The following is a 14,054-nucleotide window of genomic DNA, read 5'->3' on the forward strand; positions in this document are numbered from 1 at the left end:
TGATACACAGCTTTTGAGTCTTTTTAAAAGAGCTCTGGACAGAAGATAGAATACCTATATTTCAGATACTTCACTGAGTTAAGTGAATGTACACGGATTCTCTTCTTGCATGTGTGCAACAGTCCAGGTTCCAGTTTTGTGTTTTATCTTCCCTTAAGTGCTCTGTAAAATTAGTGAATTAAGACCTAGAACTCTTATTTGGATAGGCGAGAAATATGTATAGATTACTGTTGATTAAGAGAAGACATTGTGAGACCGCTCATGTTTACAGACATCAATCACTGACACAATCAGGATTACTCATTTTGATCCATGACTCCCTGGATATCATTCCACTGTCAGTTTTAGATCTACTTTTTATATACATACAATTTTATATAGAGAGTTTATTTCTTCCATGATTGTATATTGTGCTTTTCCTTCAAACGGGAATTTTATTCACAGATTACAATGGTTTCAAAATCACAAATGGTATTTCTTTCATGGTTAGAAATGAAATCTTTCTCATCTCTTACTTTATCTGCATTTGTTTCTTTTTCTGCATTAGGTCTCAGAAGTTGTTGAAAGGTTTCCTGCAGTCTGAAATGACAGAGAGCCTCATATAAAGGACACCCCTATTTTACACCTGAGGAGTATTGCTTAATAGGTATTAATCTGAAGAAACACATTGTAGGGTAAAGCTTTTGACAGACCACCAACCTTCTGAACACCCTGTGACCATTTAATTTTTGTCTGATCAGAAGCACCTAATGTCACTGCACATGCTACAATGAAAACTCTAAGACAAATACAAAGTTTTGGTATCTGTGTTACCTGTACCTATCCTATAGCATCTGGTATGGTGTTCGCCACTCTTCTAGTTTCTTGCTGCTCATCTCTGAACATAAGAGCTCGTCCGCTTGTTTCTAATTCACCTTTCCTTTCTATCTGGAATGCTCCTACAGAACTTTGTACTGAAAGGATTGGAGTGCAGCTGGACATGAAATTTTTTTCTCTCATTGGAAGCACACTGAAGACATCCATTGGGCAAAACATTACTCTCTTCTATCCAGACAGGCTTGGCTACTACCCTTACAAAAATGAAGTCACGGGAGAGGCGTTTAATGGAGGGCTCCCCCAACTCTCACTGCTGGAGAATCACTTAAAAAAAGCCAGAGAGGACATCCAGTTCTATATTCCTTCAGATGAACAGTTTGGATTGGCTGTCATTGACTGGGAAAACTGGAGACCTGTGTGGATAAGGAACTGGGGATCAAAAGACATTTATAGACAGGAATCTCTTGAACTGTTTCAGCAGAGAGACCTCAGTCTATCAGAAGCCGAAGCCAGGACTATAGCTAAAATGGAATTTGAAGCTGCAGCAAAATCAATTATGTTGGAATCTTTAAAGCTGGGCATAGAAATGAAGCCAAATCGTCTGTGGGGATATTACCTTTATCCAGACTGTTATAACTATGATTACAAACAAAACCCACACAATTATACGGGAACCTGTTTAGATATTGAAATGGAAAGAAATAATGAGCTTAATTGGTTGTGGGAGGAAAGCACAGCACTTTATCCATCTGTCTATCTAGAGACAGCCTTAAGATCTTCCAGAAATGCCCAACTCTTTGTTCGCAACAGAGTTCAGGAAGCCATTAGAATTTCATATGTCTCTAATTCTACTCATCCTCTTCCAGTTTTTGTATATACACGTCCGGTATTCACAGACGTCTATACGGAATATCTCTCCCAGGTGAGTGGAGCTAGACCTTAAATATTTCAAATTTAAGTGGAAAGAAATTACTATCAGAAAAATAGTGTGCACATTTTGTATAAAAAAATAAATTAATCTGTCAAGGAAATGTGATCAAATGGAACACTGAGGTCTATTTTCAAACCCTCCTCATATTTATCAAATAGTGTTTTATTCTCTCAGTAGTTCTCACATGTAGCAAAATACTACAAAGCTAGAAAGCATATTTAGTACATTAAGTCAGCGGAAAGAAATTTGAGTAATCTCCTCCAAAGAGAATTAGTAAAACTGGGCTGGCCTAATGTCTGCTGTTTAGGTTATAAGAAAAAACAATAAAAGGGAGTCTTTCTTGTTCTTAAAAAAGGGTTCAAAAGCTAGAAAGAAAATCCTGTCCTTTGTTGTACTCCAGTAGCTTTCTAAATGGTATTTCAGCATCTCATGGATTAGTCGAGGTTACGCTCTGATTAAGGTCTAATCATCTTGTTGCAGTTCTGGCTACGATCTTCCTTTCACATTTGTATGTACACAATTTGTATGTACACCACCCTATCCCAGATACCACCAATCTGGGGAATCTCTTCCTGGTCATGAGGCAGGGGAAGTTAGAGGTTGTGGTCCCCGTGACTGCATTGTGTCCGGTGTCCTTTCACATCCACGGTAGACCATCACCAGGCATTGCCCCCCAGCTCCATGGATACCGTCAGGGAGCAAGGGGTGCTGCCAGGGTCCCTGGTGGACTCCTAGTTAATAACTTCAATCCTGTAATCCTCACATTCTTCCTTTTCATGTGTTGTGCCCCACAATAAATTGTTTTTTCCTTGTTTGCTTTCTACCCGTAGTCTTCTCCCATCCCAGATGGGCTTTAAGATTTCGTTAGGGCTGGGATAATAGCTGGCCCTAAGAGGAGAACTGAACAGAAACAAATTTTCCCAATCAATCTCTGTAAAAGGCCAGAGCCATTCTCTGGAGAAAAAGAGATTCCTGTTGGTGAAAGCTCTTTCTCTTGCTACTTTTCTGTGTTAGCACTTTCTGGTACTGAAATTAAGTTTAAAAAAACCCCAAAACCCAAAAAACTGTGCTTTCCAGCCTCTGCTTCAGGCAGCATTACTGAAACCCCAACTCTAGTAGCAGAGCCAGGAGCAGCCAGGAGGCAATGCAGCAAAATAAAACTTAAAATGGTTGAGGAGTGTTGTACTAACCACTGGCTCAGCTTTACAGCCTTGTTTTTCTAGCCAGATGACATATATCAATTGGATATAGTTGGCAGCATTTTCTGGCAGCACCTGTGCAACCCAATCCCAGAATAAAATAGTGTAATTGAGAGCAGAATGTTTGCATCACATGTAATTGCTTACTGTCTTCAAAGTAGTTATTCTGGATATGTAATTTACTACATGCATTACACCTTTTGCCCTATGTTATAGCTTACTTACATTAGCATGATTCTTTGCACATTTCCTCTCAGGATGACCTGGTAAACACCATTGGAGAATCTGCTGCGCTGGGTGCTTCTGGAATTGTGATCTGGGGTGATATGAATTTAACACAAAATAAGGTATGCCTGATTAATTACTATATGACATTTTTGAAGACCAATAAAGTGAAAAGGATATAAAGCATTGATTACTTACACCATATCTTCTACTTTTAAAATGATGACTATTGCGAGCAGTCTTCTCTAAAAACAAACACATTTGAGGCTTATGAATGTTGTCATTGACTACACAGAGTAAGAGTTCAATTTTTTAAAATACCAGTGTTGGCTCTGAGTAACTGGACAAGCTACCATGATAACTGTAGGCAAGTTAGCACTTATTTAGTTAATTTAAGGAAAGAATTCCTATATTTTCATTACATTCCATTCATGAGGTACAGAAAAAATTATTTGTGCTTGCCCAGAACAATTTTTAAAAGATCCTTCTGCTTTGTTAAGTGGTGCACTTAAATAGCAAAAATATTTAAAGAACTAGGAGGAGGAAGTCTGCGAAATTTCACCCCTAGCCAATTCTGTGTGTTGTAATAGTTTGATTAATTTCATTGTAAGAAAGATCTGAGTCAGAAGAGGAAAAAAAATCCAATTTGTTTTAGGAAGGTCAAATACATAGTTTGAGAAACATTGTTATAAGGCTGTTCAAATAAATCTTTCACACCAGCTCATTCACAGCCAGGCAAGCTAGATATAATCAACTACTCTATGGGAAGACTTCTGAAGTCTTCTAAGAGCAAAGAACTGAAACTTTTCAGCACTGCTGGGTCTCCTGTCACAGAAAGCATGGCCAAATTAATCTCCACAGCTCTGAAAGGGTTAAATTCCCCAAAGCATCCCACCTTAACTCTTTTGTGCCTGGCTTTGAGAAAGTGTATCAGTTGCACTGGAAGCTTTTTTGCCCATTACCCCAATACCAGAACATAGAGAAGCAACAACTTTTATTGCTTGAATTTTGCGATTGGTATGAGCAAACAGAATTTTCCACAGCCCAGGCAGACTATGTATTTGTGAACTAATCGCACCTTCTTTTTTACAGCTATCACAGTCAGTAGCCTTTCCGCAATGAAATATTACTGTGAGCCCCACTTTTGCAAGAATTGCATCAACCAAAATTTTCAGGCTGGGTTTTTATATGTACCTAAAAGAAAACCAAAAAACTACATATATCTCTGATTTGCTGATCTCCATGGATGTAAATATTAGCTGTATCTATGTGTGGTATTAAGCAAATGCCCTAAGGAGACATAGCAGCAGAAGCAAAGAAAGAGTTTGCAAAGCCCCTGGTTATTAAACTGTGCCAAACATACAGAGAATATATGCCAACTTCATGATCAATTAGACTGATTAATTCTCTTGACATACATTCCATTTGACCATCCTCCCAAAAGGCTTTGCATTCAAGAATGCCATGAAAGCTCCCTACTCCTGCAGCCTAGCTATTCAGGTCAGGGAAAAATTGAAGAGGCTTACAGAGATGATTTGATAGAAGAATTACTTTCCAGGCTGAAGAAGGGAGATTTTTTTCAAGGTCCCTTCAAACCTTTAAAGATACATAAAAAGGAACTTCGATCCTTCGTGTAACTTCTTTAAATGCATCGGATTCAGAAGTGCTACATGAAACACACAGACAAAAGGAAAGCTTAAAGTCCTCTGCTTTCTGGCATAATTGCTTTTCATAACATCTCCAGCAACCACCCAACACAAATTTGCTGTGATCCTTGAGCTATATAGCAACTTCTCAGCTAAACGTGCTTCCAACAACCAGTTATAATTATTATCAAAACCTCAGGAGAAACATTCATAGATACCCACTATGGTACTGTTGTTAGAATGACAGCATTTTAATGGTTTCCATACTAAACACTGCAGATACGATGCTCTTTTCACAGAACACCTGTAGGACTCTGGACAACTACCTTAGGAGGACTTTGACCCCATACCTCATCAATGTCACAATGGCAGCCAGAATCTGCAGCCAAGTGTTATGCCAAGACTCCGGTGCTTGTGCACGGAAAAAATGGAATTCTAGTGACTATCTTCACTTGAACCCTGAGAATATTGTCATTCGAATGACAAAGGATGGAAAATACACTCTGGAAGGGCAGCCAGCGTTTCAGGATCTGCAAACATTCATAGAGAAATTTGATTGCCACTGTTATGCAGGGCTCAGTTGTGAACCTAGAGTTGATATAAATGACATCCATTACTTCCATGCTTGCATTTCAGAAGATATTTGCATTCACATATCCTCAAATTCGCTTTCTAATATAGAAGCCTCTGAAGAAAAGGTCCTGTCTAACAGAACTCTATTTCCATCTACCTCTCAAAGTAAGGTGACGTTATCTAGACACCCTGAAATGGAAGATTTTCAATCTACCTTTGGAAATAATACACTCAGTGTAACAACTGCAGGATATAACACTGTCACAGCTGCCCCTGGGTATGATTTAGACGCAAATGATACTCGTACTTCCAGTAGTTCTTCATCCTGTAAGATAAGGATGCTTAATCTGTTTCATTTAATTCTGATTTTGAGAACCTTAATATAAATGACCCACAAAAGTGAGAATATTCTTTTCCCTGGCTGTCTTTAAAATTCTAAAGGTTTTATTTACACAGAAAAATCATTCATGAAAGGCATAAACCAGCTGCAACTCTGTGTTCTTACCTATATCAGGAAACCTTTTCTACTCCATAAATGACACTTCAGCTTGAATGTATTTCTTCAGTTTAGTTCTATAAACTACTATTTGTGCCAAAGATATACTGGTTTGTATATACTGATTTTACCATATGAAAGGATAATCCAGAAGAAGGAACTTTTTTTCACAGTTTGCACTTTTAACATTTATATCTGGAAAAAAAAATGTTGATAATGCTGTTTTGTATACTTCAAGTTAAGCCAGTTAAATACATCTCAACCCAGATTTCATTGAGTCTCAGCGGTCAACAGGTTTGATGCTCTACGCATGAATTAATTTCATTCCATATGAAAATGAACTCTTAAAAATACTTGGCTTAACTTTAGATCTGTGGAACTTTGCAGCATAAGATTTACCTGTTTAATGTAATGTTTCTCTACTTTTCACAGTATCTACAGGGACACTGTGTTTTTTCTTTTAATTAAATATGTTCATAACTCTTCAAGAGGTTCTAACTTTAATGTCCATGTTGACTTCAAATATTACAGATTCATTATTTAAAATTTGAGCTGGAGCTGTTTATCCTTTTCTCTTCTCCCAAGCCCTCTCTCTTATTTCAGATGTCCCCTCCTTGGCTGTCAGTTGTTTTGTCTGGCTAATACCCATCTGATCGGGCTCTGCTCTCCAGACTAGCACTGATCACCAGTCCTAGTTTCTCTGTCCAGCCATCCCCAGCAACTGGATAAGACTGTCCAAGCCATCTGGACAAAAGCCTGTGAGCATGGGACTTGCTCTACGCCTCACTATTTCCTGAGCAGTCTCTTTGGTGGAAACCAGATTGTTCCTTAAGAATATGCAGCAGTGGAGCCTGCAAGATGCAGTGACGCTGGGAACCTGGGGGTCCCTTTCTTCACTTCTAGTGCCTGTGATCCCCAATCTCAGGACCACCTTTTTGACCCAGTCTGCTGATTGAACCAAGACTATTTGCTTAATATTATTTCATTGCCAAAAGCAACGTTAAAGTAGCAGAGATACCTCAGAAGAAAAACCACTCCCGGTTTCATATCAAAAGTCAAGTTACGATTTACGTATAGTCAGTTTAAGAAGTTTAATGGTAGTTCATTTGATAAAATACCCTTTCCAGATTATTATGTCAGATGCTTAACAGACAGCTGGACTTCTGATGGGTGAAGAGTGGCTGCTGGCATGGACAGATTAAAAAAGTCTCCCTAAAGCATGACCTGCATAAATAAATCACCACCTCCCACAGATACAACCTGCCTCACTAATGGAAATACCAGGGATTTCAATATAGTAGCCCTTTATTTATGAAAAGTTAATGCCTAAATTTAGCAGAAAACATATATATCCACTGTCTTTGAATTCACAGGTTGTCTGTTACAACAGATGTGCAGAAAAATAGGTAAAGGCTTTAGATTTAACATGGAGAAATTATGTTTTATAGCTTTTGGACAACAAGTTATCAAGAGGAAGTGACAATTTTCTCATTGTGGTTACGGTGTTGAGTCCACAAGTCAAAGCTATTTCTGCCATCGATGTGCCAAGTAGAATAGAGAATAAAAAATATTTATGTAGTGGACTGTCCAGCACAAAAGAAGCCAGCTGGTTTTGATCACCCCTGTAAAAACATAGTTTCTTCACTGCAGCTTTGATTTTGCTTATCTGATCTTGGACAAACAAAAGCCATGGAATGTCTTCTGCATAATTCTTATCCCTGAGGTCCCTCCCTTTCACACTGGACTTGGGATAACTGTCAAAGAGTTTCTAAAAACTGGAAAGGTCACTGGTAATGTCTTAGTGTATGTTGTATGACACACATAAAGTTTTATTTTTTCAGCAGAACGCTTTAATGTGGTTAAAATTTTATGTTGAGACACCAGAGTTCTAGTTCAAACACCGCACTGCTTTGTTAAAGCACAAATTGGCAGTTTCCTGAGGTTAGGCTTGTTTGTATCTAGTGATCTGAAAGACACTGGGTTTGCAGCACTTTGTGATAAGACAGCTTGCAGGTTCACATCTACAAGTCTTGCCATAAATATTTTTGACTATCAGCCAAGCAATAGCAAGCAGAGCATTTGTGATGAGGAAAGCATGAAATCACCAGAAAATGAGGAATGAGAAATTAAAATCACAGAAGAGTTGAAACACAGCACTCAGGACCTCCCAGTGGATGTAAAGGAAGTGAACTGCAGAAGTGAAAGAGCGGAGCAATAGGGAATGCGGACAGACCAGTCTCTTCCCATTCAACAGTTTTTATCTAACTGGTATTCAATACAGACAACATCTCCCTGAGGCCCACTATAAAGATAAAGGAACACGGTAACTGATATGTTAGATTAGACCTATCCATCTGGTCCCACCTCTTGAAAGCAGCCAGGACCAGAAAGGTAAAAGGAAGGTGAGCGGAAAGCAGACTATTGCAATAAACTGTCCACAGAAATGTGTCTTCCTAAGCTCCATCCATAAATATAATTTGGGATATTTATGTTACCTACATGTATCTGCAATTCATGCTTTAAACGCTACCAACTTGTCATAGTGCAATTCAGGCCAGCTACGTGCTGTGTAACAATACAATATTTTCCAAATATATTATTTTGCTCTGTATTATACTTGTCTGGCCTATATTCCATGCTAAAGAGTCACCGTGGAGTCGGCGAGTAAGGAAGGAGAAAATAAGGAAAAGGGGGGCTATGCCTTGCATTGCCAGTGATTCTCTCATGTTCAAAGCCAAACTTGTATTCTCCTAAAGCAGAAAAAAAATCACCTTCCATTCACTGCATTTCCTATAATCATTAGTTGTCTCTGTAGCCTTAAAGTTTCAGTTTCTTATGTTCTTGTATTTTTCAAAAGATTAAATGCTAGAGGAATGTTCTTTCACTTTGATTGCCATTCATTATTTCATACTTCTCCCTTTTAGGCAGATTTTAGGCTGGCACTACTTAGGGACCGGGAAATGCTAAAATGGGTTTGACGAAGTGGTCTAAATGAAAGTCGTTTAACTACCTCCAGTGTTCTCCTTCAATGTGTAGAAATTTTGCTGAAATTTTAATTGAAATTCTGCTTCTCTGTCTAAAGAATCTGGATCCAGTTTATTGTGTGGCTTATTCTGGGACACCCAAAGATACCGGCCCTTCTAAGAGAGATGGCTATCGGCTCTTACAGAAGCTGAACAGAATTGATATCATAGCCTAGTCCCTGCCTTACAGTTTCTGCTTCTCTGTATTAAAAATAACAACACAGAGAGAGTTTTTGAGAGACAGGCCAGTAAGACCACTTTGCAGACAGCCTAGGATGTGACGAGCATCCCAAGGAGTCCAGCAAAATTTGCTTTAATCCCTGCATCACACTGGGACACCCTGTTGTATATATATCAGCAAAGAATTGAGTGGAAGATTTCAGACCTATGCAATATGCACTAGGCAACTCCCAGACACAGATTAGATTTGTACGTGTACCTATCCATCACTTTTCAATACAAACAACAAGACAGCAAAGACAGTTACATAATTTAAAAACATATTCAGTTATGGAGCATTGATGACCTTTTCAAGACGACAACTGAATTCTGTCCTTCAAGCATACACACTTAAAACTCACTTGAGAGGTTTTCACAGTGTGCTTGTGCAGGCCCCTTCACGCCGGCAGATATCCATTCTGCCAAAGCAGAATAGCCTGCAAAATTAGGGTCCGAGACTTCAAGACAGGGGCATGAGTTTCATTTTAAAGAATAACATTGATACAAAACAATGTGTATTCCATGGCTTAAAAAAAATTACTGCTTTACTAAACAATAACTTCATATTTCTTAAAGAAATTTCTTTTTTGTTGTTCTTTCCCAGCAGTTTTTTTCCTGTCCTATTGAAAACCATTGCATAGGTGGCTGGAAACAGATTCAAAAAGCTTATTGGTCTAACTTCATTCCTTAACACTTCTAAATGTTTCCCGCTGTGTGGCTACCCCAGACCCTTCTGTCTATTTTTCCGGAAAGACTCCACTGAAATTTAACCCAGCATCATGCTATTTTTCTTAATGCTGGCAGTCATGTACACATACAGTATTTGAGATCAACCCTGATTTTTTGTATACACTGGTCAAGGATCTGGGTCTTTATAATACAGAACAGTTCGTTCACTGTAGGTGTTCTGAACCTTTTGCAGCTACTTGTCACTGTCAGTAGTGCTCAGGACTGCATTTCTTGTCCCCTTGTTACATATAAGAAAGTAAAGGCCAAGGAGGTAAAGGGCACCTATCAGTATTAGCATCCTTAAGGGAATAACTTTGGATTTCATTATGTTCACTGATGTGTTACCACCATCATGGTGTATTGATTAAAGTTCTCCTTGGCCAGTAGTAATTAGATGACATTTTTCAGTGTATGCTTGCATACCCCTTAGTTTATAACTGATAAGGTATTTATCGATTAATAATCAGACACAGAGAGAATGAAAATTAATGTGAATCACTACTTTATATATTCAGCCAACGTTTCTTTTTTCTGTGCACGCAATTCCAGAGCGTGGTGTTCTGCCGCATATATATGCAGACATCAGACAATATGCAGTCACCCTTCTCTGCCTTTGTTTTCATCTCAGAAAATGTATTTATTCAACAGACCTTCAAGATCCTGCAAAAGAAATATACCATATGTTGGCAGTCTCCTTCTGGAGCACACTGCTCCCTCAGGCTATTAGCAGGTTGAGACAAGATGATAGCTTGCCAGTGTCAAGTGATGATTTCCTGAGGCAGGGATCTAACAACCACCCTTTTAACGGGAGGCTAAGGGCACCCTGCAGTCCCATAACGATAATATCGTTAATGTCACAACAAAGCACGAAGTACCTTACTGCTGGGACTAATAATGCATGGACTTAGGCCCTCTGTAAGTCCTATGCACTTTCAGTTTTCATGCCGCATATATCCAACTTAGGTATCCAGAATGCAGAGTTCTTGAGTTAGAAACCTTAATCTGCCCCACTCTGTAACAATCCTTACAGAAATCCTTTTTCACTCCTTCCTTTACTGGAGCGTGAGAAAAATTCATGTAAAGAGTCTCTGATGCTCCAGCCAGCAGAGGGCACGGACGACGCACATAAGACACTGGCGGATATGTTACAATGCTTTCACTGAAAAGTTCAATACAGTCTTTCTATTCTCTTTAGCAAAGCAGCTGCTTGACTCTGGCCTACAAACAGAAAAGATGATGAGTCTCTCACTAATACAGCGCCTCATTAGCAGAAAAGATGTACAGCTTATCATACAGGGTTTTTTTCTCCCAAACACCTGGTATATCAGGACAAACCTGAAAATACTGGAGTGAGACATCACCTCTTCTCATGCTCTCGTCCCTGGAGATTTCACTCAGCTGAGGGCTTCTTCTCATTAAGATCTTCAGCTGTCACTAAAATCCATGCTTAAACTACAGATAATGTGATCTGATCTCTTGGTAGCGCTCCGAACTGGAGATGTGGGTCCCAAACATCTTGCCTCTACCCAAATACGGAAATACCTGGATATGCAGTGTTGGTTCAGGTCAAGTTTTGCTGACTATGTGTTTATAGCAACACCGCCATCGTCATCTGAAACATAAGGTCCATTGTTACAAATTTTTATAGCACAAATAACTCTCTGCAATGGAGTAAGCTGCTTCAGAGACAGAGCACTTGTACGACTCAATATGCTAGGTGCTACATGGCCCCATAACGCTGCTAAACTGGTCCTGAAGTGTGTAAATCTCAATAGACAAGACAGAAAAATGAAATATTTTATCAGTGGTTAAACATTTCCCAGAAAGATTAAGTGGCTTGTCTACAGTCACAAGGGATAATGAATTATGGCGCTCTGTGCCCCAGCTCAGGCTTTTAGCTACAAGAACAAATGTCCTCTGAACTGCTAATTGTAGCAAGGTAGCAATATGTTTACATACAATATTCTATTACCAAACAGCAAAATGAAGACTTGCCTTTCATAACCATACAGTTTTGCAAAAGATATAACAGATTTTAGAACAATATTACAGATCTTTGAACTTGGACAACCCTCCAAGACTTTTTCATATGTTGTATTTTGACCTCCTAGACACTCTAAAAGATTTCAGTCAGTGTACAGCTAAATTAATGTTTTAGAATTTACCTGCCTATCCTCTGTTGACCCTTTATGAGGATACGACTGACATGTAATTTTTCAGAATATGTTACTGTATCTGCTATATATTGTTTCTTTAAGCTTACATCACTATGAGCCTTAAGGACTGTTGCAGAATTTAATAATTCCTGCAAAAATTCTCACAAAAATAGACACTGCTCTATTTTATTTGAGTTTTCCCCTCGTGCAGCAATCGGAACTTCTTCATTCACAGAAACCACTCTCACAAATGGACTGTCTTCATTCCATACATCACCAGCTAGGTGATATGTGGAGATGGGAGAAATTCTTGCATTTTTCAGTTTTAAGGCAGCCAGAAACTTTTCACCTATTCACTGAAAATTTGATAACTGCTTTGGCTGAAACAAGTTTTTAAAAATAAGAAGATACGCAGCAGAAAAATAATAGCGTTTTGCCTGTGGATTATTTCCTGAGGTCCTTTTACCCATCCAACAGAATAACCCATTTCCTCAATGTCAACTTTTCCACCCATGTCTTCAGTGATCCACCCCAGTTATGTTTAGAGTAAATGGTAATCAGACAGTAAATATGTGATGGCTGTCTGAGGCGAGGATGTACATTATGTATTGAACGGCCATCCAGCTGCTACCAAGAGGCAAGTAAAGCAGCAGAGTGCTGCTGTGCTCTCTCTCAGTGCAGGACCTGGTCAGGTTCCTCTTTCACTGTGCCACCAATTTTTAAGAAACATTAAGAAGCATCCAAAATTCTGACTCTAACCCAAACCACCAAAGCTAGGGACAAAGAGAGTACCTGTATCAAAAGTAGCACCTTATACTACCATGCGGAAAAAAAAGCCTCTTTCTGTTTGGGACTTGCCACTGAAATCTGTATGCTTTCCACCAGATTTTATATTAAGAGAAACAATGTAAAATAATTCCCTAACATTACCATTGGGTGGCAGGACCAGCTCCAGCATCCAATTTCCTTCTAGAAACGTTCAATTAAATTTACAAGGTTAAATAAATGAGTATCTGTAAAAAAATCTTAGAATTACACGGTGAGTCATTCTGACTGTATACACAAGCAGGGCATGAAAAAGCATAAAGTTTTTCACCTTCACAGCTAGCCCAGAACCAATTGCTCTTGACAGCAGCGTCACAAGAGCTTCCAGATTTTGTGGTCTGACTGACATAACCAATGAGGTTTGTCACAAATTGCATTCTCTACAATGCTGAGTTATGTCTCTAAAGAGCACATAAGATGAATTTCAAAATGTTTTCATGAATTTTCTATGTCTCAGTAGTAGAAGTATCAATACTACATTTTTGAAGTGCTTTGTTTATACTTGCGTGAAAGTCCTTCATCGACCAATGCCACCAGCATCATAACATTCTAGAGGCATCACGTGCAACTTCAGTGACAACTTCAGACTGGCAGATGGATACTGGCTAAGTGTTAGCTCTTTATTTATGGGGAAAGCAAGCCTTTCTCTAACACTGTGTGGCAAGACTGTACATTAAATGGTGCTTATCCAGTGCAGGCAAGGGACTCCTGGTGAAGTGGCATGTCCCGTCATTGCCCACTATACAAAACCACCGTCACAAGTGTCTCTCCTTGAGGCAAGGAAGCATGCTAAGGTACACTCTCCAAAAACTGTCAAGAGAAGAACCCAAATAAAACCACGGTAAGCCCTGAATCTGAAAGCCTGTCCCTACATGATGAACAATTCAAGTAAGAGTTTCATGGGAAGAGTGGAGGTCCTAGGGGCTTAAGAACTGCCATCACTAGAGGGGAGGGACCTACAGAATCGATCCTGTCGAGGACACTCAAGCCCACCAACTCTCACAAGCCAGTGCTGCAAGTGCAGCGCTTGGCCATCCCTTCTTGGACAGACAGCCCACAGCGGCAGACCTATGCCGGGCCACCTCGTTCCGCCACATTGCCGCCAGGGACCGGCCGTCCACCTCACACGACCCCCGGGGTGCCACATCGGTCCATGGCGATGCCCTGAGCTGCCCCTGGGCTCGCGGTGCCTTCATGCGACCACCTCAGGCCCTCA

General features: G+C 39.5%; 1 protein-coding gene across 1 annotated transcript; it reads left to right on the forward strand.

Annotated features, from left to right (window-relative positions):
* The first annotated feature begins 769 nt into the window (after positions 1-769).
* SPAM1 (sperm adhesion molecule 1) lies at positions 770-5,776 on the forward strand. Its single transcript, XM_009638160.1, has 3 exons — positions 770-1,738; positions 3,204-3,293; positions 5,117-5,776. Exons 1-3 carry the CDS (start codon positions 770-772, stop codon positions 5,774-5,776), a joined length of 1,719 nt encoding a protein of 572 aa, XP_009636455.1.
* Positions 5,777-14,054: the final 8,278 nt, after the last annotated feature.

Source organism: Egretta garzetta, unplaced genomic scaffold, assembly GCF_000687185.1.
Source record: "Egretta garzetta isolate BGI_Z169 unplaced genomic scaffold, ASM68718v1 scaffold64, whole genome shotgun sequence".
NCBI lineage: Eukaryota > Metazoa > Chordata > Aves > Pelecaniformes > Ardeidae > Egretta > Egretta garzetta.

Excerpts from the sequence above, each read along its gene's own strand:
- SPAM1 (XM_009638160.1), top strand. The coding sequence starts at position 770 with ATGAAAACTCTAAGACAAATACAAAGTTTTGGTATCTGTGTTACCTGT. Across the intron at positions 1,739-3,203 it reads ATACGGAATATCTCTCCCAG|GATGACCTGGTAAACACCAT; the intron begins GTGAGTGGAGCT and ends ATTTCCTCTCAG. Across the intron at positions 3,294-5,116 it reads TGAATTTAACACAAAATAAG|AACACCTGTAGGACTCTGGA; the intron begins GTATGCCTGATT and ends CTCTTTTCACAG.